At 45.9% G+C, this 23,662-nt stretch overlaps 1 protein-coding gene across 2 annotated transcripts in view; it reads right to left on the reverse strand.

Annotated features, from left to right (window-relative positions):
- Nucleotides 1-22,031, reverse strand: part of LOC143770617 (msx2-interacting protein-like) — a 59,626-nt gene extending 37,595 nt beyond the window's left edge. The window contains exons 1-2 of one of the 2 annotated variants that reach the window (XM_077260423.1): nt 21,730-22,031; nt 15,172-15,453 (exon numbers count right to left, since the gene is read on the reverse strand). In XM_077260423.1, the coding sequence (XP_077116538.1) occupies nt 15,172-15,453; nt 21,730-21,812 (365 nt within the window). In that variant the 5' untranslated portion in view covers nt 21,813-22,031. The remainder of the gene's footprint in view (nt 1-15,171; nt 15,454-21,729) is intronic. The other variant, XM_077260424.1, reaches the window with a different exon arrangement.
- Nucleotides 22,032-23,662: the final 1,631 nt, after the last annotated feature.

Below are 23,662 nucleotides of genomic sequence, written 5' to 3' on the forward strand. Positions count from 1 at the left end.
ATACAGGGAGATGCAGGCACACACCCTACACAATGGCGGCACTTGACAGCAGTGGAGGACAATGATGATTCCAGAATTCGCGGCAGACTGTGCCCGTCGCCGGCTGGCCTCGACCAATCAGCAAGGCGGGATTTCCGAGACAGACAATTAGACCTTTAGACAACACAATGGCGGCACTTGACAGCAGTGGAGGGGGATGCCCGTCGCTGATTGGCGGCCTCGACCAATCAGAGACGCGGGATTTCCAGGACAGACAGACAATTAAACCCTTAGACAATGATTATATATATATATATATATATATATATATATATATATATATATATATATATATATATATATATATATATATATATATATATATATATATATATATATATATATATATATACATACATACATATATACATACATACATACATACATACATACATACATACATACATACATACATACATACATACATACATACATACACACCGGAAGGGGAGAATAACTTTTTATTATTTTCAACATTAGATCTTTTTACTATTGATGCTGCATAGGCAGCATCAATAGTAAAAAGTTGGTCACACTTGTCATGCACTATGTTTGGCCAGTGTGACCAACCTGTCAATCAGTTTTCCAAGCGATGCTAGAAAAAACGCTAGCATTCTGCAAGCTAATTACGCTTGTAAAACGCTAGTGTTTAGCGGGAATACGCATGCCAATTCCGCATGCAATATACCAGTGGCAGGAGTTGCGCAGCAATTCTGCAACGTGTGCACTTAGCCTAAAAGGAAAAAAGTCACACTTGCATTTCCAGAAATTGTTTTCCTTTGGTCTAAAAGCTTAAGACATTTATATGTAGTAATCTGTCATTTATCTTTCTGTAATTTTCTATGTATGAACATTTCAATAAATATAAATGTGCGCTGTTCATGTCTTTTCATTAAATTCTAATAAAAAAAATATTTTACATTATACTGTTCCTTTTTTCACCGTCCATACATCATTTCTCAATGATCATTCACACTCTTGCTGGGAGTACAAAAAAAAAAAAAAACGACATGTGCACAACAGTGTTGGGTTCCACAGTGTAAAATTTTATTTATATCAATGTGTGGCGTGTATATATACTGCCCAAAAAATAAAAGGAACACTTAAGGTAACTAAGTCAATCACTTCTGTGAAACCAACCTGTCCAGTTGCATAACTGCAACACCGATTGTGAATCAATTTCTCCTGGTGTTGTGGCTCAAAACAACAGCTAGAAATGATCGGCAATTAGCAAGACACCCCCTATAGAGGAGCGGTTCTGTAGGGGGTGACCACAGACCATTTCTCTGTTCTCATCCTTTTTGGCCACTTGCATTTTGTCATTGCGCTCACCTCTAGAGGTACTGTACATTAGCATGAGGCGGTGTCTACAACCCACAGAAGTTGCTCAGGTAGTGCAGCTCATCCAGGATGGCACATCAATGCGAGCGGAAGGGTAGCTGTGTCTGTCAGCAGTGTCCAGAGCATGGGACAGATACCAGAAGATGTGGAGGGGGCCGAAGGAGGGCAACAACCCAGCAGCAGGACCACTACCTCTTCCTTTGTGCAAGGAGGAGCAGGAGAAGCATTGCGCCAATGCAATGCAAAATGGCCTCCAGCAGGCCACTAACATCCATGTGTCTGCTCAAACTGTCAGACAGACTCAATGAGGGTGGTATGAGGGCCGACGTCTACAAGTGGATGTTGTGCTTACAGCCCAACACCGAACAGGGCGATTGACATCTGCCAGAGAACACCAAAATTGCCAGACTCAACATTGGCACCCTGTGCTCTGCACCAGAGAGCAGGTTCACACTGAGCATATGTGACAGAGTCTGGAGACGCCGTGGAGAGTGATCTGCTGCCTGCAACATCCTTCAGCATGACCGGTTTGGCAGTGGGTCAGTAATGGTGTGGGGTGGCATCTCTTTGAAGGGCCGCACAGCCCTCCATGTGCTCGCCAGAGGTAGCCTGACTGCCATTAGGTACCGAGATGAGATCCTCAGACCCCTTGTGAGAATATATGCTGGTGCGGTTGGCCCTGGGTTCCTCCTATTGCAGGACAATGCCAGACCTCATGTGGCTGGAGTGTGTCAGCAGTTCCTGCAAGATGAAGGCATTGAAGCTATGGACTGTACCGCCTGTTCTCCAGACCTGGATCCGATTGAACACATCAGGGACATCATGTCTCACTCCATCCACCAACGTCACATTGCACCAGACTGTCCAGGAGTTGGCGGATGCTTTAGTCCAGGTCTGGGAGGAGATCCCTCAGGAGACCATCCGCCGCCTCATCAGGAGCATGCCCAGGCATTGTAGGGAGGTCATACAGGCACATGGAAACCACACACACTACTGAGCATCATTTCCTTGTCTTGAGGCATTTCCACTGAAGTTGGATCAGCCTGTAATTTGATTTTCCATTTTGATTTTGAGCATCATTCCAACTCCAGACCTCCGTGGGATATTAATTTCCATTTACATTGATCATTTTTATGTTTCATTGTCCTCAACGCATTCCACTATTCAATTAGTAAAGTTTGCAACTGCAATATTTAATTCAGAGATTTCTAGGATGTGGGATTTTAGTGCTCCCTTTATTCTTTTGAGCAGTGTATATGCCTGTGTATACATGGCGGCACAGAAGAAAGGATTCAGAAGGATCTAGAGAAGATTAAACACTGGGCAGAAACTAATACAATAGTATTTACAGGGAGAAATGCAAGAGTCTACATCTGGGCAAGAAAAATGAAAATAACATCTACAGAATGGGAGGAATAGAAGCTCTGTCAAAAATTATGAGACCACTGCAAAATGTTCAGTTTGTCTGATTTTCCTCTTTATATTTTTGAGTAAAATGTAAATTGTTCTTTTATTCTATAAACTACTGACATGTCTCCGCAGTTCCAAGCAATAAACTTTTTTTTTTTTTTTTTAAATGGTCAAAATTAAAAAAAACAAAAAAAAACAAACAAACAAACAGCGCTTGCAGACCTCAAATAATGCAAAAAAACAAGTTCATAATCATTTAGAAACAACAATACTAATGTTTTACCTCAGGAAGAGTTCAGAAATCAATATTTTGTGGAATAACCGTGATTGTTAATCCCAGCTTTCCTGCGTCTTGGCATGCTTTCCACCAGTCTCTCACACTGCTCCTGGGTGACCTTATGCCACTCCTGGTACAATAATGTCAGCAGTTCTTCTTTGTTTGATGGCTTGTGACTATCCATCTTCCTCCTGATTACATTCCAGAGGTTTTCAGTGGGGGTTCAGGTCTGCAGATTGGGCGGCCATGACAGGGGTTTGATGTGGTGGGCTCTTAATTTTTGCCAGAGCTGTGTATGGGGCCATTATTTTGACAATTCACAGCAGTGATCAACCCCAACTACCCTTACCCCGATTGCTGCTGCACTTGGGCAATCGTGAAGAGCAGGGCAAAGCGACAAAATTGGAGCATCTAATGTGATGTGCCAATTCTGAGGTGGCTCAGGGCTGGTATGGGCCCAATAAAATAATAGGGGGAACCCACGTTTTTTTCATTTATTTATTAGGGTAAAAACCCTTTGGTGTCACATGAAATCACTAAAGGGTGCAAGTTTATTACATGAACGGGGCTTGTGGGGGGGGGGGGGAAAAATAAAAAAAAGAATAAAAAAAAATCGATATATATGCATACATACATACATACAAACAGGACATGTATCTATTCTATTTATTTAGTCTATTACACCACTGCTCCCACTAAAGTGGACAGGGCAAGGTTACATATGTCTGAGGAAGCAGTGGTGTAATGTGTGACCCACGCTCCATCCACTTCTATGGGAGTAGTAACTGGTGGACAGAGCAGGGTTACACATTACACCACTGCTCCCACTGAAGTAAATGGAGCAGAATCACATCTTACATACTGCGTATCTAATCCCACCCTGTGTGATACACTCCGCTGAGCTCAATATCTAATCCCATCATGTGATAAATACATGGAATGGATCACGTGTAGTTTAACGAGCAGCATCAACTAATAGAATCTGCGCTGTCAGCCGTCCTCGGACGCTACTTGCCAGTATCAATGGTGTTTGCAAACACCCAGAGGGGAAGGAGGAGAGACATTGCACGCACGGTGTCACAGCAGTCCTAATGTGAGACCATTGTACACTAGGTTATCACATTTCAGAAGCTGCTCCCCCTTGTGTTTAAAAGTGGAAGTAAACATTTATACATTTTTCATATTTTACTTCATTAAAAACAAATAGTTTAAAAAAAAACACATTATACATTATTACTTTATATTTTTTCAATTGTTAAAACATTTTTTTTGATGGCACCTTCCCTTTAAGCATTTCATGCATTCAAATATAAAATGCCATCTACTACTAAAAGGAATACACACTTGCTTTAACCGTAGGTCCACATGTGACTATGACCATCTACCAACTTATGGCACATATGAGGACTTTAGGTTAGGAAAGGGTCGGAATATATACAGGGAAGCACATACCAACCTTTTCTGAGTGAGGAAACACGACCTACAATTCCAATTAAATCTAGGGAGTGATTTGAGAACATAACTTCCCCAATTTGCTCCTTTTTAGGGTACATAAGGGGTGCATTCGTGCACTATTATTCGTGTAGTTTTATTCAAAGTATTTTTTTCTAAGTATGCAGCAGTTATAACATGGCAGAATATAACAAGCATCTCTCTTCTCTTCATACAGGTAAACATATCATTCATTCCCTGAACTGAAATATCCTGCATGTCTATTGCTCCATTCCCTGACAGCAAGCAGCTTGGATGGTAAACATATCATTCATTCCCTGAACTGAAATATCCTGCATGTCTATTGCTCCATTCCCTGACAGCAAGCAGCTTGGATGGTAAACATATCATTCATTCCCTGAACTGAAATATCCTGCATGTCTATTGCTCCATTCCCTGACAGCAAGCGGCTTGGATGGTATCTGAGTCATTCTATCTTTGGCATTGAATCCTGCATATATCTATATATGTTAGTCATCTTATTATGCATTTGTTTGTGTTTATAGATATTTAACTCACTTTTGCTTGTCCCTATGTAGAGAGATCACATAACTGTTTCAAAGGGGTTTATGATCCATGTAGACCTGGACATTTGTTTATCTGATCACTACATTTATTGTGTCCTGCTGTCTCAACGGAGTTAGATTGATTGATAATTAGAGGGGGAGAGAAAAAAAAAAAAGTGAGATCTAAGAGCTAGCCTTCTATAAATGTAGACATAGCTTGGGGAAGCATTCATGCACTATTATTCGTGTAGTTTTATTCAAAGTATTTTTTTCTAAGTATGCAGCAGTTATAACATGGCAGAATATAACAAGCATCTCTCTTCTCTTCATACAGGTAAACATATTATTCATTCCCTGAACTGAAATATCCTGCATGTCTATTGCTCCATTCCCTGACAGCAAGCGGCTTGGATGGTATCTGAGTCATTCTATCTTCAGCATTGAATCCTGCATATATCTATATATGTTAGTCATCTTATTATGCATTTGTTTGTGTTTATAGATATTTAACTCACTTTTGCTTGTCCCTATGTAGAGAGATCACATAACTGTTTCAAAGGGGTTTATGATCCATGTAGACCTGGACATTTGTTTATCTGATCACTACATTTATTGTGTCCTGCTGTCTCAACTGAGTTAGATTGATTGATAATTAGAGGGGGAGAAGAAAAAAAAAAAAAAGTGAGATCTAAAGGTACCTTCACACGAAACGACTTTGTAACGATATCGCTAGCGATCCGTGACGTTGCAGCGTCCTGGCTAGCGATATCGTTTAGTTTGACACGCAGCAGCGATCAGGATCCTGCTGTGATGTCGCTGGTCGCTGAATAAAGTCCAGAACTTTATTTGGTCGTCCGATCGCCGTGTATCGTTGTGTTTGACAGCAAAAGCAACGATACCAGCGATGTTTTACACTGGTAACCAGGGTAAACATCGGGTTACCAAGCGCAGGGCCGCGCTTAGTAACCCGATGTTTACCCTGGTTACCATCGTAAAAGTAAAAAAAACAAACAGTACATACTCACCTGCGCGTCCCCCGGCGTCTGCTTCCTGACACTTACTGAGCGCCGGCCCTAAAGTGAAAGTGAAAGCACAGCGGTGACGTTACCGCTGTGCTGTTAGGGCCGGAGCTGAGTGTCAGGAAGCAGACGCTGGGGGACGCGCAGGTAAGTATGTACTGTTTGTTTTTTTTACTTTTACGATGGTAACCAGGGTAAACATCGGGTTACTAAGCGCGGCCCTGCGCTTAGTAACCCGATGTTTACCCTGGTTACCCGGGGACCTCGGCATCGTTGGTCGCTGGAGAGCGGTCTGTATGACAGCTCTCCAGCGACCAAACAGCGACGCTGCAGCGATCGGCATCATTGTCGCTATCGCTGCAGCGTCGCTTCGTGTGAAGGTACCTTAAGAGCTAGCCTTCTATAAATGTAGACATAGCTTGGGGAAGCATTCATGCACTATTATTCGTGTAGTTTTATTCAAAGTATTTTTTTCTAAGTATGTAGCAGTTATAACATGGCAGTTAGACAGGGCAGGAGACAGGTAAGACAATCTAAACCTATTCCCTATTCATTTGGAACAGAACAAATATTCACCATATGTATCTGTATAATCTATATCCTGGCTGCTGCATTCACTCACCGCCCTTGCATAAACTCTTTAAACTCCATCCATATCGGCCCCTCTGTCCTTGCCTCTCCTATGTATAGCACTCATGCTCTGTTCACATTGCTTAACACCGCAGATCCATTCAGTCCCACCATCCAACACAAGAAACGCTCTCACAAATCACTTAACCATCTGCTCACTCTTTCTATCCTCCTTCTCCTAGTCGCTGGAGACATCTCTCCAAACCCCGGCCCCCCATGTTATAGCCAGTCAAACCTCCCAATTGCTACACCCAGAAACCCCTCTAACCTTATTAATATTCCCTGCATGCCTTCTGTCTCTTTCAATTGTGCCCTTTGGAATTCTCGCTCTGTGTGTAATAAACTCTCCTTCATTCATGACTTCTTCCTTTCAAAATCTCTTAATCTCCTGGCTCTTACTGAAACCTGGATCCAGCAGTCAGACACCACCGCTGCTGCTGCTCTCTCATATGGTGGACTACACTTTTCTCATACCCCAAGATCAGACAACAGAGCAGGTGGAGGCGATGGTCTGCTCCTTTCACCCAAATGTACCTTCCAAGTTATCCCCCAAGTACCCTCACTTGTATTCCCTTCCTTTGAGGTCCATGCTGTCCGACTCTACGTCCCCTTCTCCATGCGAGTGGCGGTGGTGTATCGTCCTCCTGGCCCCTCTCATCAGTTCCTGGATCATTTTGCCACCTGGCTTCCACACTTTCTCTCCTGTGACACCCCCACCCTTATCATGGGTGATTTTAACATTCCCATTGCTTCTCCCCTCTCCCCATCTGCTTCTCACCTTTTATCTCTAACCTCCTCTTTCGGCCTCTCGCAGCATACTAACTCTCCAACGCATGAAGATGGAAACTCCCTTGACTTGGTCTTCTCCCGGCTTTGCTCAGTGGATGATTTCACAAACTCCCCTCTCCCGCTCTCTGACCACAACCTTCTTTCATTCTCTATCAAGAACTGCCATCCCGCTCAGGTCACCCCCACTTTCCACACTTATAGAAACATACAGGCCATTAACACCCAGAAACTTATGAAGAACTTGCAGTCCTCATTGGCCCCAATCTCCTCCATCTCATGTCCTGATTCTGCTCTGAAGCATTACAATGAAACCCTGCAAAGTGCCCTGGATGAAGCTGCTCCTCCTATACATAGAGCAACTCGACACAGACGGCGACAACCGTGGCACACGCTGCAAACACGTTTCCTGCAGCGGTGCTCCAGGTGCGCCGAACGTCTGTGGAGAAAATCTAATCTACCCGAAGATTTCATCCATTATAAGTTCATGCTAAAAACATACAACTCTGCCCTTCACCTCTCCAAACAAACCTATTTCAACACCCTCATCACCTCACTGTCCAATAACCCTAAACGTCTCTTCGACACTTTCCAGTCCCTACTCAACCCAAGAGAGCAGGCCCCAACCACAGATCTCCGCGCTGACGATCTGGCCAATTACTTTAAAGAAAAAATTGACCACATTCGACAGGAAATCATCTCCCAATCTCTCCATACCAGGCATTGTCCTCCCTCACCCACTGCATCTAGTTCACTCTCTGACTTTGAACCAGTTACAGAAGAAGAAGTAAGCAGGCTCCTTGCATCTTCTCGCCCGACCACTTGCACCAGTGACCCCATTCCGTCACATCTCCTCCAGTCCCTTTCCCCGGCTGTCACCTCTCACATAACAAAAATATTCAACCTTTCCCTCACTTCCGGTATTTTTCCTTCCTCATTTAAGCATGCCATCATACATCCATTACTTAAAAAACCCTCCCTCGACCAACACTGTGCCGCTAATTATAGACCTGTCTCTAATCTTCCCTTCATCTCTAAACTCCTGGAACGCCTGGTCCACTCCCGTCTTACCCGCTATCTCTCAGATAACTCTCTTCTCGACCCTCTTCAATCTGGCTTCCGCTCTTTACACTCTACTGAAACTGCCCTCACTAAAGTCTCTAATGACCTACTAACAGCTAAATCTAATGGTCACTACTCCATGCTAATTCTCTTGGATCTTTCCGCAGCATTCGACACTGTGGATCATCAGCTCCTCCTCGCTATGCTCCGCTCCATCGGCATCAAGGACACCGTTCTCTCTTGGTTCTCCTCCTATCTCTCTGACCGATCCTTCACTGTATGCTTTGCTGGTTCCTCCTCCTCTCCCCTTCCCCTTACTGTTGGGGTTCCTCAAGGATCAGTCATAGGCCCCCTCCTCTTCTCTTTGTATACTGCCCCTATTGGACAAACAATCAGTAGATTTGGTTTCCAGTACCATCTCTATGCTGACGACACCCAATTATACACCTCTTCTCCTGCTTTCACTCCGACCTTCTTAGAAAACACCAGTGATTGTCTTACCGCTGTCTCTAACATCATGTCCTCCCTCTATCTGAAACTGAACCTGTCAAAAACCGAACTCCTCGTGTTCTCTCCCTCTACTAACCTACCTTTGCCTGACATTGCCAACTCCGTGTGCGGTTCCACCATTACTCCCAAGCAACATGCCCGCTGCCTTGGGGTCATCCTTGATTCCAAGCTTTCATTCAGCCCCCACATCCGATCACTGGCTCGCTCTTCTTATCTGCATCTCAAAAATATTTCTAGAATTCGCCCTTTTCTTACTTTCGACTCTGCAAAAACTCTTACTGTCTAACTTATTCATTCTCGTCTGGACTATTGTAACTCTACTAATCGGCCTCCCTCTTACCAAACTCTCCCCGCTCCAATCTGTCCTGAATGCTGCTGCCAGGATCATATTCCTCACCAACTGTTACACCGATGCCTCTACCTTGTGCCAGTCATTACACTGGCTACCCATCCACTCCAGAATCCAGTACAAAACTACTACCCTCATCCACAAAGCACTCCATGACTCAGCACCACCCTACATCTCCTCTCTGGTCTCAGTCTACCACCCTACCCGTGCCCTCCGCTCCGCTAATGACCTCAGGTTAGCATCCTCAATAATCAGAACCTCCCATTCCCGTCTCCAAGACTTTACACGTGCTGCGCCGATTCTTTGGAATGCACTACCTAGGTTAATACGATTAATCCCCAATCCCCACAGTTTTAAGCGTGCCTTAAACATGCATTTGTTCAGACTGGCCTACCGCCTCAACGCATTAACCTAACTATCCCTGTGTGGCCTAATAAAAAAAAACAAAAAACCATAATCAGATTCCTCGCATCATGTTCTCATACACTTTATGCAGTCAATAGCCTCTGTGTCTGTACTGCTACATACTTAGGCTGTTAACTGGTTCATGCAGCTTTACATGAACACCCGAGCCTTACACTATGGCTGGTCCAAATAACTAAAGCAATCGTTACCATCCACATCTCGTGTCTCCCCATTTCCTCATAGTTTGTAAGCTTGCGAGCAGGGCCCTCATTCCTCCTGGTATCTGTTTTGAACTGTGATTTCTGTTATGCTGTAATGTCTATTGTCTGTACAAGTCCCCTCTATAAGTTGTAAAGCGCTGCGGAATATGTTGGCGCTATATAAATAAAATTATTATTATTATTTATTACATCCACCTTCTTAACCCCTTTCTGACATCTGACGTACTATCCCGTCGAGGTGGGGTGGGCCCGTATGACCACCGACGGGATAGTACGTCATACACGATTGGCCGCGCTCACGGGGGGAGCGCGGCCGGGTGTCAGCTGCATATCGCAGCTGACATCCGGCACTATGTGCCAGGAGCGGTCACGGACCGCCCCCGGCACATTAACCCCCGGCACACTGCGATCAAACATGATCGCGGTGTACCGGCGGTATAGGGAAGCATCGCGCAGGGAGGGGGCTCCCTGCGGGCTTCCCTGAGACCCCCGGAGCAACGCGATGTGATCGCGTTGCTCCGAGGGTCTCCTACCTCCCTCCTCGCCGCAGGTCCCGGATTCAAGATGGCCGCTGCATCCGGGTCCTGCAGGGAGGGAGGTGGCTTACCGAGTGCCTGCTCAGAGCAGGCGCTGGTAAGCCTGCAGCCCTGCACAGCAGATCGCAGATCTGACAGAGTGCTGTGCACACTGTCAGATCACCGATCTGTAATGTCCCCCCCTGGGACAAAGTAAAAAAGTAAAAAAAAAATTCTCCACGTGTGTAAAAAAATAAAAATAAAAAAAGATCCTAAATAAATAAAAAAAAATATATTTATTATTCCCATAAATACATTTCTTCAGCTAAATAAAAAAAAACAAAACAATAGAAGTACACATATTTAGTATCGCCGCGTCCGTAACGACCCAACCTATAAAACTGCCCCACTAGTTAACCCCTTCAGTAAACACCGTAAGAAAAGAAAAAAAAAAAAAACCGAGGCAAAAAACAACGCTTTATTATCATACCGCCGAACAAAAAGTGGAATAACACGCGATCAAAAAAACTGATATAAATAACCATGGTACCGCTGAAAACGTCATCTTGTCCCGCAAAAAACGAGCCGCCATACAGCATCATAAGCAAAAAAATATAAAAGTTATAGCCCTGAGAATAAAGCGATACCAAAATAATTATTTTTTCTATAAAATAGTTTTTATCGTATAAAAGCGCCAAAACATAAAAAAAATGATATAAATGAGATATCGCTGTAATTGTACTGACCCGACGAATAAAACTGCTTTATCAATTTTACCAAACACGGAACGGTATAAACGCCTCCCCCAAAAGAAATTCATGAATAGCTGGTTTTTGATCACTCTGCCTCACAAAAATCGGAATAAAAAGCGATCAAAAAATGTCACGTGTCCGAAAATGTTACCAATAAAAACGTCAACTCGTCCCGCAAAAAACAAGATCTCACATGACTCTGTGGACTCGAATATGGAAAAATTATAGCTCTCAAAATGTGGTAACGCAAAAAATATTTTTTGCAATGAAAAGCGTCTTTCAGTGTGTGACGGCTGCCAATCATAAAAATCCGCTAAAAAACTCGCTATAAAAGTAAATCAAACTCCCCTTCATCACCCCCTTAGTTAGGGAAAAATAAAAAAATTAAAAAATGTATTTATTTCCATTTTCCCATTAGGGTTAGGGCTAGAGTTAGGACTAGAGTTAGGGCTAGGGTTAGGGCAAGGGTTAGGGTTGGGGCTAGGGTTAGGGCTAGTGTTACGGCTAGTGTTAGGGCTAGTGATAGGGCTAAGGTTATTGCTAGGGTTAGGGCTAGGGTTGGGGCTAGGGTTGGGGCTACAGTTAGGGTTGGGGCTAAAGATAGGGTTAGGGTTTGGATTACATTTACGGTTGGGAATAGGGTTGGGTGTGTCTGGGTTAGAGGAGTGGTTAGGGTTACTGTTGGGATTAGGGTAAGGGGTGTGTTTGGATTAGGGTTTCAGTTATAATTGGGGGGGTTTCCACTGGTTAGGCACATCAGGGGCTCTCCAAACGGGACATGGCATCCGATCTGAATTCCAGCCAATTCTGCGTTGAAAAAGGAAAACAGTGCTCCTTCCCTTCAGAGCTCTCCCGTGTGCCCAAACAGGGGTTTACCCCAACATATGGGGTATCAGCGTACTCAGGACAAATTGGACATCATCTTTTGGGGTCCAATTTCTCCTGCTACCCTTGGGAAAATACAAAACTGGGGGCCAAAAAATAAGTTTTGTGGGAAAAAAAAGATTTTTTATTTTCACGGCTCTGCGTTGTAAACTGTAGTGAAACACTTGGGGGTTCAAAGTTCTCACAACACATCTAGATAAGTTCCTTGGGGGGTCTAGTTTCCGATATGGGGTCACTTGTGGGGGGTTTGTACTGTTTGGGTACATCAGGGGCTCTGCAAATGCAACGTGACGTCTGCAGACCAATCCATTTAAGTCTGCATTCCAAATGGCGCTCCTTCCCTTCCGAGCTCTGTCATGCGCCCAAACAGTGGTTCCCCCCCACATATGGGGTATCAGCGTACTCAGGACAAATTGGACAACAACTTTTGGGGTCCAATTTATCCTGATACCCTTGTGAAAATACAAAACTGGGGGCTAAAAAATCATTTTTGTGAAAAAAAAAAGAACTTTTATTTTCGCGGCTCTGCGTTATAAACTGTAGTGAAACACTTGGGGGTTCAAAGCTCTCAAAACACATCTAGATAAGTTCCTTAGGGGGTCTACTTTCCAAAATGGTGTCACTTGTGGGGTTTTTTAATGTTTAGGCACATCAAGGGCTCTCCAAACGCAACATGGCATCCCATCTTAATTCCAGTCAATTTTACATTGAAAAGTAAAATAGCGCTCCTTCCCTTCCGAGCTCTGCTATGCGCCCAAACAGTGGTTTACCCCCACATATGGGGTATCGTCGTACTCAGGACAAATTGCACAACAACTTTTGTGGTCTAATTTCTTCTCTTACCCTTGGGGAAATAAAAAAATGGGGGCGAAAAGATCATTTTTGTGAACAAATATGATTTTTTATTTTTACGGCTCTGCATTATAAACTTCTGTGAAGCACTTGTTGGGTCAAAGTGCTCACCACACATCTAGATAAGTTCCTTAGGGGGTCTACTTTCCAAAATGGTGTCACTTGTGGGGGGTTTCAATGTTTAGGCACATCAGGGGCTCTCCAAATGCAACATGGCGTCCCATCTCAATTCCAGTCAATTTTGCATTGAAAAGTCAAATGGCGCTCCTTTCCTTCCGAGCTCTGCCATGCGCCCAAACAGTGGTTTACCCCCACATATGGGGTATCAGCGTACTCAGGACAAATTGTACAACAAATTTTGGGGTCTATTTTCTCCTGTTACCCTTGGTAAAATAAAACAAATTGGAGCTGAAATAAGTTGTGTGAAAAAAAGTTAAATGTTCATTTTTATTTAAACATTCCAAAAATTCCTGTGAAACACCTGAAGGGTTAATAAACTTCTTGAAAGTGGTTTTGAGTACCTTGAGGGGTGCAGTTTTTAGAATGGTGTCACACTTGGGTATTTTCTATCATATAGACCCCTCAAAATGACTTCAAATGAGATGTGGTCCCTAAAAAAAAATGGTGTTGTAAAAATGAGAAATTGCTTGTCAACTTTTAACCCTTATAACTCCGTCACAAAAAAAATTTTGGTTCCAAAATTGTGCTGATGTAAAGTAGACATGTGGGAAATGTTACTTATTAAGTATTTTGTGTGACATATGTCTGTGATTTAAGGGCATAAAAATTCAAAGTTGGAAAATTGCGAAACTTTCAAAAATTTTGCCAAATATTCATTTTTTTCACAAATAAACGCAAGTTATATCGAAGAAATTTTACCACTATCATGAAGTACAATATGTCACGAGAAAACAATGTCAGAATCGCCAAGATCCGTTGAAGCGTTCCAGAGTTATAACCTCATAAAGGGACAGTGGTCAGAATTGTAAAAATTGGCCCGGTCATTAACGTGCAAACCACCCTTGGGGGTGAAGGGGTTAATGAGGCAAAAGGGAAAGGATTTCAAATGATACTTTGGTTCAACCAAGAAAAAAAAAAGACAAAAAAACAAAAACACAACAGGTAACTAAACCAAAGAATACAAAAAGGGAGCAATCCGCAGAGGAACGGTGTCCAATAGGGAGGGGAGGATTTACCTTCCTCCAACCCCTGACTTGGATCAAAGTAATCCGCTGTGGGCTTTGGAAAAAAAATAAATATATATATATATATAAATATATATATATATATATATATATATATATATATATATATATATATATATATATATATATATATATATATATATATATATATATATATATACACACATACACACACAGATATCAGGATGTCCCATTGAAGCTGCTGATTTCAGGGAAACCATATCCGTTAGCGTCCGATATCCTGTAAGTCGCAGGGTTACGGTGTAGACATCCATACTTGTTACATCCTCAGGCCACCAATTTGTGCGACAAAATTATTCTACTTCTTGAATTTTCTTCTTCTTTTCATACATTATAGTAACACCATCCTCACTCCGACCATCCCTTTAAAGTCCAACATTCAGGAAGAATTTAATATCCCTTATCACACTCCACGTAATGTAGATTTATATTGCCATGTCATGGAATAATTCCCAGCCTTGCTGTAAATCCCAGGTGTATAGTCTTCACTCTTCTTAAACTATTCCCATTCAAATGAGTACAATCCAGAGCGGTCAGAAGATATGTCCCAGCGATTAACAATCCATGCCAAGGGCAACTCCACCAGCTGAACAACTGTACCTTACACCAGGCCCCAGCGATACATCCACGTGGACAGCAGCATGTCCCCGCAGGGAGGGTAATCCACGGGACGAACACCAGACTAAGTCAGGACATACATCCAGCCAGCTGCAGGAAGACTCCCTTACAAAGCCACAAGATCCCAGCCATTACGAGAAGAATTATATATTTCCAAACCCAGAGGTAGCATATAGATTTCCCAGAATTTTAAATCCGTCAGGGGGAACCTAAGAGTTGTGTTTTTTCTCACCATAATAAATACAAAATACCTGCCTAGCGAAACCTTACAACTTACCCATCAAGTCTTCGTGATTGTGGGGGGCTATAAGCGGGCCCACCACCACCTCCTTTGATACCAGAAACCGCTCGACGACGAGATCTTGTGGAAACTTTCTCATCCAAATCACGGACAGTTCCCGGCGTGTTATAATCCGTCCGTAGCTCTCGGTCCCCCATTTTGTTGACAGCATTGTGCGCTTTATGTGCACTTGCAATTGTCGCAAAATCCACAAACGCTGCCACTCCACCACGAGCTCCGCGTTTAGGTAAAATTGTGACATTTTCTATGTGTCCATATCTGAAGGGGAACAAAAAAAAACAAATTTAAGAAACCATTAGACCAAGACTAGAAGTCACTTATATTTTTATCATATCCATTTATTACAATTATCTATCCTCAAAAAACCAACTGTGCACTCAGATTGCGGGCGAGTCATGAAAAAAACAAAAAAAAAACATAACTATGAGCCCAGTTATAGTTCACCAGAAAGGAGGATTTCAATCAAAATGATTATTCGCTTGATCATCGCCCGAAAGACGGCGGACATGTTTATTAAAGTTACAGCAGATATAACGGTTATTCCCAAGCCTGGTGAAGATCGCACGCACACACACACACACACACACACACACACGCACACACACACACACACACACACACACACACACACACACACACACACACACACTAATAATTTTTGGTAATACAATGCACAGAATGTCCATCTTTGCTGACTACTTACTACTAGTGATGAGCGAGTATACTCCCTACTGGACATTTTCTGAGTACGCTCGGGTGGTCTCTGAGTATTTGCTTGTGCTCGGAGATTACGTTTCGGTCTCCTTAGCTGCATGATTTACAGCTGCTAGCCAGCCTGAGTACATGTGGCGGTTGCCTGTTTGTTAGGAAATCGTCACATGTACTCAGGCTGTCTAGCAGCCGCAAATCATGCAACTAAGGAGACAGAAACTTAATCTCCGAGCACAAGCAAATACTCGGAGGACCTCCGAGCATGATCAGGAAATCTCCAGTAACGAGTATACTCGCTCATCACTATTTACTACTATACGTGATGACGCCGAGAATCTCCCTACCAGCGATTCTGGCGGAGTTTCAGCAATTCGCTCTACTCTCTAACTTTAAGGTAAATATCTCCAAGTCTGGAAACAGAGACCTCACTCCTCAGCTCCACATTTCTCTTTAAATGGAGAAAGGACCATATCAAATATTTAGGTGTTACTATTCCAGTAGATGCCTCACAGATCTACCCACTTACAGTACATACTCGAGTATTAGCCGAGAATTTCAGCCCATTTTTTTAGGCTGAAATTGCCCCTCTCTGCTTATCCTCGAGTCATGCCCAAGGGTCGGCAGGGGAGGGGGAGCGGCAGCTGTCTATTCATACTCACCTGCTCCTGGCGCGGTCCCTGGTTCCCCGGGCACTGACAGCTTCTTCCAGCGTTGAGCGGTCACATGGTACCGCTCATTACAGTAATGAATATGGACCCGACTCCACTCCCATAGGGGTGGAGACGCATATTCATTACTGTAATGAGAGGTACCATGTGACCGCTCAACGCTGGAAGAAGCTGTCAGCGCCCAGAGAACCAGGGACTGCGCCAGGAGCAGGTGAGTATAACAAGGGCATTGCACGATATTCACCTTTCCGCGTTCTACCGCCGCTGAGTCTTCCGCGTCCTCTGCAGTGATGCTCAGGTCAGAGGGCGCGATGACGTATTAGTGTGCGCCGCCCTCTGCCTGAACTTTATTGCAGAGGAAGCGGAAGACACAGCGGCACCCAGTGGTGGAACGGAGGACAGGTGACTATAGCAAGTGACGGGGGCCTGAGCGACGAGAGGTGAGCGTGTAATTTTTTTTTTTTTTTTTTAAATCGCAGCTACAGCATATGGGGCATAATAGTCTATGGAGCATCTTATGGCGGCCATAATCAGCATTTGTGCAGCATTATATGGGGAAATATTTATATGGAGCATCTTATGGGGCCATGATCAGCATTTGTGCAGCACTATATGGGGCAAATATCTTTATGGAGCATCTTATGGGGCCATAATCGGCATTTGTGCAGCATTGTATAGGGCAAATATTTCTATGGAGCATCTTATGGGGCCATAATCAGCACTTGTGCAGCATTATATGGGGCACATGTTTGTATGGAGCATCTTATGGGGCCATAATCAGCATTTGTGCAGCATTGTATGAGGCATATTTTGTATGGAGCATCTTATGGGGCCATCATGAACTTTATGGAGCATTATATGGGGCTCCTGATTCAATATGGATATTCAAAAACACTTAACCTACTGATGTCTCAATTAATTTTACTTTTATTGGTATCTATTTTTTTTTATTTTTTTTTTACATTTACCAGTAGCTGCTGCATTTTCCACCCTAGGCTTATACTCGAGTCATTAAGTTTTCCCAGTTTTTTGTGGCAAAATTAGGGGGGGTCGGCTTATACTCGAGTATATACGGTAATTTTGTGCCGCTATTGCGAAACCTGGAGGAAGATCGATTACAATGGTCTAGGCTCTCAGTCTCCTGGTTCGGCCGAAGTAAGATTCTGAAGATGGACATTTTACCTAGAATTTTTTCTGTTCCAGACTATTCCTTATCATTTATTTTCTGAAGATTAAAGCAATTTCTTCAAAATTTATTTGGGAGGCATCCAAACCTAGATTATCATACACTGTTTTGACAAGACCTAAAACCTCGGGGGTCATGGGTGTCCCGAATTTTGTGGCATACCATAGAGCATCAATATTAAATAGCACTTTGCATATCATCATAAAGCCTTCCAAGGGGCTATGGACTGAATTGCAGGGACACTATACTCCCCCCCCCCCCCCCCCCCCATGTTGGCCTTTGTGTTCCCCCCAATTCTTCCCCATCATGTCTCGTCATTTGAAAACAACAATTTATTCACGACATGATACAACGTATCAATACTATTTGTTGCACTATACTCTCCCTTTCCAAATAAGTGTTTGCTGATTAATATAATTACATTCTGTTGACTGTACCTGTTGTGCAACCTGAATTTGATGTATGTTGAAACATCAATTGTTAATTATAACTTAAATAAAAATATATTAAACAATACAATTTTCAGCAGATAGTTGCTGGCCCATGAAAGATCCTTCTGAAAAAGATCATTCCCAGAACACTTGTTTCGTCCGCACTGCATGTCGTTGAATATGGGGGGTCAGTTGGATTCCTGCCGCTATATGGACTAGAACAAGTATGGCTACATCAGTTAAACGATCATTCACTAGACGACAGCTCAGTTATATGCCGGCCAGCCAAGAACTGACTGTGTAATGTGTACGGACACTGTTAGACCTTTAAAAACAACAAAACAAAACACAGTCCCATAACAATCTAAATGGGACAAAGAAGAGATCCCACGAATACCATATAAAATTATGTTTATTGATAAATAATTAAAGCAATAAATCAATCCAAAAAATACATAAGATACCATACAAAGGGACGCCACGGGACAAAAAGAATATGGGTACATGAAACTGCATGCGGCAACCTTCTGCATGTAGTATACGCTAGAGGGTGATGAAACGTACGATGGTACGTTTGAATCATGAATACCATGATAGCATGGTATCATGAATCATGTACAGCACCATGGAATTAATGGTGCTATATAAATAAATAATAATAATAATTCAGTTGCTGTGGAAATCCTAGCAACACAAGAGTCTTTATTTGTATAATCCTACAGAGTACAAAATGTCAGATTAATCTGGGGTCCAAAAATAACCTGTGCTGAAGGCGAGAGGAGCCCTAAAGGCATATAGAGGTGCCTGCATGTTACAGCGTCACTGCAGAGGGAGAGGCAGGAGGAATATGGCGGAGAGAAGGGAAGGCTGTGTACACAACTTGTGCCCGGATCGCAGGCGGCTTTGCGGCTTTCTGTAAGCCAGGCCGCCATTTTACGGAGATGGTCCGCTCCGTGGCTCTGGGTGATATGGGTGGGAGCAGGGAGGTCACAGCTGGGAGTTCTCCATACAAGGATGAAGAGTGAGCGATCACAGCCTCCCTCCCCACCGTACAATAGGCTCAAGACATTGTTTGTCCACAGGAACAAGCAGAGCATTGCCCCTCTAAACGTACATGACCCCCATCACAGGGCGTGCGTGTGGGATCCTCTGGGTCTGTTCCCAGCCCAGCAGCCATGGACAGAACCGGCTCCAGCCTCAGATTCCCACGAAATCCAGGACTATTAGCCATTATGAATGGAGAGCAATGACATCCCGCAGCTCCCCTCCCCCACACACAGAAAGCAGAGGGGAGGAAGGGTAAAACGTTTAATAATTCACCAGCCCAAGAGCAAAATCACAAACAATACCAGTGCCTGCACCCCCAGGCCAGCACAGCGCACACGTCCCTACACATGCACCATAATGGCCACACAAAAGCCCCTCTGCCTGCACATATCCACAGGTATCCACTGCTACAGTATACACCCCGAAAAAACAAACTGTGGGGTCTGCAGAGCTCAGGAGTCACAGGATAGAATGGGCTCAGACCCAGGAAACACGTGTCCTGCATGTGCCCTCAATGTGTGCACCCCACAGGCTCAGACCCAGGAAACCAGCGTCCTGCATGTGCCCTCAATGTGTGCACCCCACGTGCCCAGATCCAGGAAACCAGAGTCATGCATGTGCCCTCAATGTGTGCACCCCACGGGCCCAGATCCAGGAAACCAGTGTCCTGCATGTGCCCTCAATGTGTGCACCCCACGGGCTCAGACCCAGGAAACCAGTGTCCTGCATGTGCCCTCAATGTGTGCACCCAACGGGCTCAGACCCAGGAAACCAGTGTCCTGCATCTGCCCTTAATGTGTGCACCCCACGGGCTCAGACCCAGGAAACCAGTGTCCTGCATGTGCCCTCAATGTGTGCACCCAACGGGCTCAGACCCAGGAAACCAGTGTCCTGCATGTGCCCTTAATGTGTGCACCCCACGGGCCCAGACCCAGGAAACCAGTGTCCTGCATCTGCCCTTAATGTGTGCACCCCACGGGCCCAGACCCAGGAAACCAGTGTCCTGCATCTGCCCTTAATGTGTGCACCCCACGGGCCCAGACCCAGGAAACCAGTGTCCTGCATCTGCCCTCAATGTGTGCACCCCACAGCCTACATTCACATACACAGAGACCTAGCGACTGCACGGGGCAGAAAGCAGTGTCTGCAAACCCTCAAGCCATCAGGAAGGTGGAGACGCGGAATACTTGCCGTGATTTTACGGCCCCAATAGATTTCTATGGGGCCGCAAAAACGGGCCGCAATAATTCCACGGTGCGCTGTACGCCGAATGGCCGTGAGGGACGCATTTACGGCCTTTAAAAAATATCAAGCTTGCTCAGTATTTTTCACGGCTTACGGACAAGGCCCCCATTGTAAATCTATGGGGAGGCAAAAGCAACTGAAGGATGTTTTTGCAGTGCGCCGTGACTTCCGGTTTTGCGGACCGCCGTTTTTTTCCCCAATTGGGAACCAGAAAAACAGCGATCTGCAAGATTTTTGCGGTCCAATATTGCAGCAGACCTTGAAAATTGTGGCGATATGGCCAGCAAAAAAGGCCCGCAATAACAGGTTGCAAAAAAAATGGCAAATGTAAAAGAAGCCCAAGTACACATTAGCATATCTGTGCGCAGCGTATCATCTGCATGCGCAAACGGAGGCCAAAATGCATGATTACGCTGCGTTTTTTATCCGCATCAGCTTACGCATGACGCCAAAAAAAACGATGCGTGTGTGTATGTGCTGTTTATGCGCATGCGTTCGATATTTCGTCTCAATCAGTTCCTGGACATGAGCAGTCTGAAGTACGCAAGTGCATTGAACGCATGCATGTCCTTGCGTACCAATGCATTCCCATAGACAGTAATGCGTTATTTTGACGCACGCATGCCTGCACATATTTAACGCCTCAAAAAATGCAACATCTTGCTTTTGCCGCACACCACAAAACGACGCATCAGCATACAAACTGACGCAAACACAATGCTAAATATATGTACGCAAGAAGCATGTGGATCTATGCGGATCTGTACGCAGGCCTACGCTGCGCAAACATACGCTAATGTGAACCCGGCCTAAGCCACGAGGGCTTTCAGCATCCATGACCTATCTATCCATTATATGGAGGGCGCTGTGTCGGGAAACTCATCAGGAAACATGCAACAATCATTATAGAGAGGCACAGAACCGGAGACAGAACCCCACCGCGTGCACCAGAGGTACAGCCTGTCAAAAATATTGGGGTACACGCTGATATTGGGGCACAGCCGGTATCTGAGGTAAATCCTGTCAGGAATATTGGGGTACAGCCGGTATCTGAGGTAAATCCTGTCAGGAATATTGGGGCACAGCCGGTATCTGAGGTAAATCCTGTCCGGTATGCCCGGTATACTCAGGGTGCAGCCGGATAAATCCCTTCAGGAGGTCTCGGTAGTCGGTTACAGCCGGCGGAGTCCGTCTCCAGCCCCGATTGTGCTCTCGGAGGATCTTCCGCCACGTCGCGGCCACTCACCGTCTGAAATGCTCTCTAATCTTGTCCTCCCGCACGTTCTCGGGTAAGTTCCCCACCCACAGGTGCCTGGTTTCCCCCACCATGGTGGCTCGGTGTTCCGGCTCATGCAGACGGAGGTGAGGGGAGGTGGGCCGTGGAGCCCAACATTAGCGGGCAGGGTGCTGGGTTCTCTTCGTATTACTCGGTTCTCTCCGCCGTGTCTTGGTACTGTCTACAATGGGTAGATGCTAGAGTGTATGGGCTCCTTCCAGGTGTGACGTCATTTCCGGGGGCGTGTCCTATCGGGAGGGGGCGTGTTCTCCAAGGCGGCAAAGGAAAGCAGCATGACAGCTTGTGGACGCCATGGAGGTCAGCGGTTTCAGGGTGAAAAATGCTACTTGCCGATCGCTATTCGCTATTGGGGGGAGGCCCTGTGGTGGTCGACCTACTTGTCTGTGTGGGGAGTGACCCGTGGTGGGATTTTGGGGGGCTCCGCTGCTGCTGGCTATTGTGGGGGACCGCTGCGGTGTGGTTATGGGGGGCTCCGCTGCTGCTGGCTATTGTGGGGGACCGCTGCGGTGGGATTTTGGTGGGCTCCGCTGCTGTTGGCTATTGTGGGGGACTGCTGCGGTGTGGTTTTGGGGGGCTCCGCTGCTGCTGGCTATTGTGGGGGGACCCCTGCGGTGGGGTTTTGGGGGGCTCCGCTGCTGCTGGCTATTGTGGGGGGACCCCTGCGGTGGGGTTTTGGGGGGCTCCGCTGCTGCTGGCTATTGTGGGGGACCGCTGCGGTGTGGTTTTGGGGGGCTCCGCTGCTGCTGGCTATTGTGGGGGACCGCTGCGGTGTGGTTTTGGGGGGCTCCGCTGCTGCTGGCTATTGTGGGGGACCGCTGCGGTTTTGGTGGGCTCCGCTGCTGGCTATTGTGGGGGACCCCTGTGGTGTGGTTTTGGTGGGCTCCGCTGCTGCTGGCTATTGTGGGGACCCCTGTGGTGGGGTTTTGGTGGGCTCCGCTGCTGCTGGCTATTGTGGGGGACCCCTGCGGTGGGATTTTGGGGGGTTCCGCTGCTGGCTATTGTGGGGGACCCCTGTGGTGGGGTTTTGGTGGGCTCCGCTGCTGCTGGCTATTGTGGGGGACCCCTGTGGTGGGGTTTTGGTGGGCTCCGCTGCTGCTGGCTATTGTGGGGGACCCCTGTGGTGGGGTTTTGGTGGGCTCCGCTGCTGCTGGCTATTGTGGGGGACCCCTGTGGTGGGGTTTTGGTGGGCTCCGCTGCTGATGGCTATTGTGGGGGACCCCTGTGGTGGGATTTTGGTGGGCTCCGCTGCTGCTGGCTATTGTGGGGGATCCCTGCTGTGGGATTTTGGGGGGCTCCGCTGCTGCTGGCTATTGTGGGGGACCCCTGCGGTGGGATTTTGGGGGGCTCTGCTGCTGCTGGCTATTGTGGGGGACTCCTGCGGTGGGATTTTGGGAGGCTCTGCTGCTGCTGGCTATTGTGGGGGACCCCTGTGGTGGGCTTTTGGGGGGACCTGCTGCTGCTTGCTATTGTGGGATTTTGTGGGGGGGGGGGCTGCTGCTGGCTGTTGTGGTGGACTTCTGTGGTAGGCAACCTGCTTTTGTGAGGGGGGCTGCAGGCTATTGGGGGACCCCTGACCTGCTTGTGGGGGGGGGGGGGGGGCGACCTGCTGCATGCAATTGGGGGTGACCCATTTTAGTGGGGGGGTGACCTGTTTGTGGGGGGGGGGACCTGCTGCTGGCAATTGGGGGGACCCCTGTGGTGGGATTTAGGGGTGACCTGCTTATGGGGAGACTTGTTTGGGGTGGGAGACCTGCTGCTGGCTATTGGGGTGACCCCTGTGGTGTGATTTGGGGGCGACCTGCGTGGGGGGGACCCCTTTTAGTGAGGGTGACCTGCTTATGGTTGGGTTTGGGGTGGCGACCTGCTTGTTGCGGGACCCCTT

This window comes from Ranitomeya variabilis, chromosome 4 (genome assembly GCF_051348905.1).
Source record: "Ranitomeya variabilis isolate aRanVar5 chromosome 4, aRanVar5.hap1, whole genome shotgun sequence".
In the NCBI taxonomy this organism is placed as follows: domain Eukaryota; kingdom Metazoa; phylum Chordata; class Amphibia; order Anura; family Dendrobatidae; genus Ranitomeya; species Ranitomeya variabilis.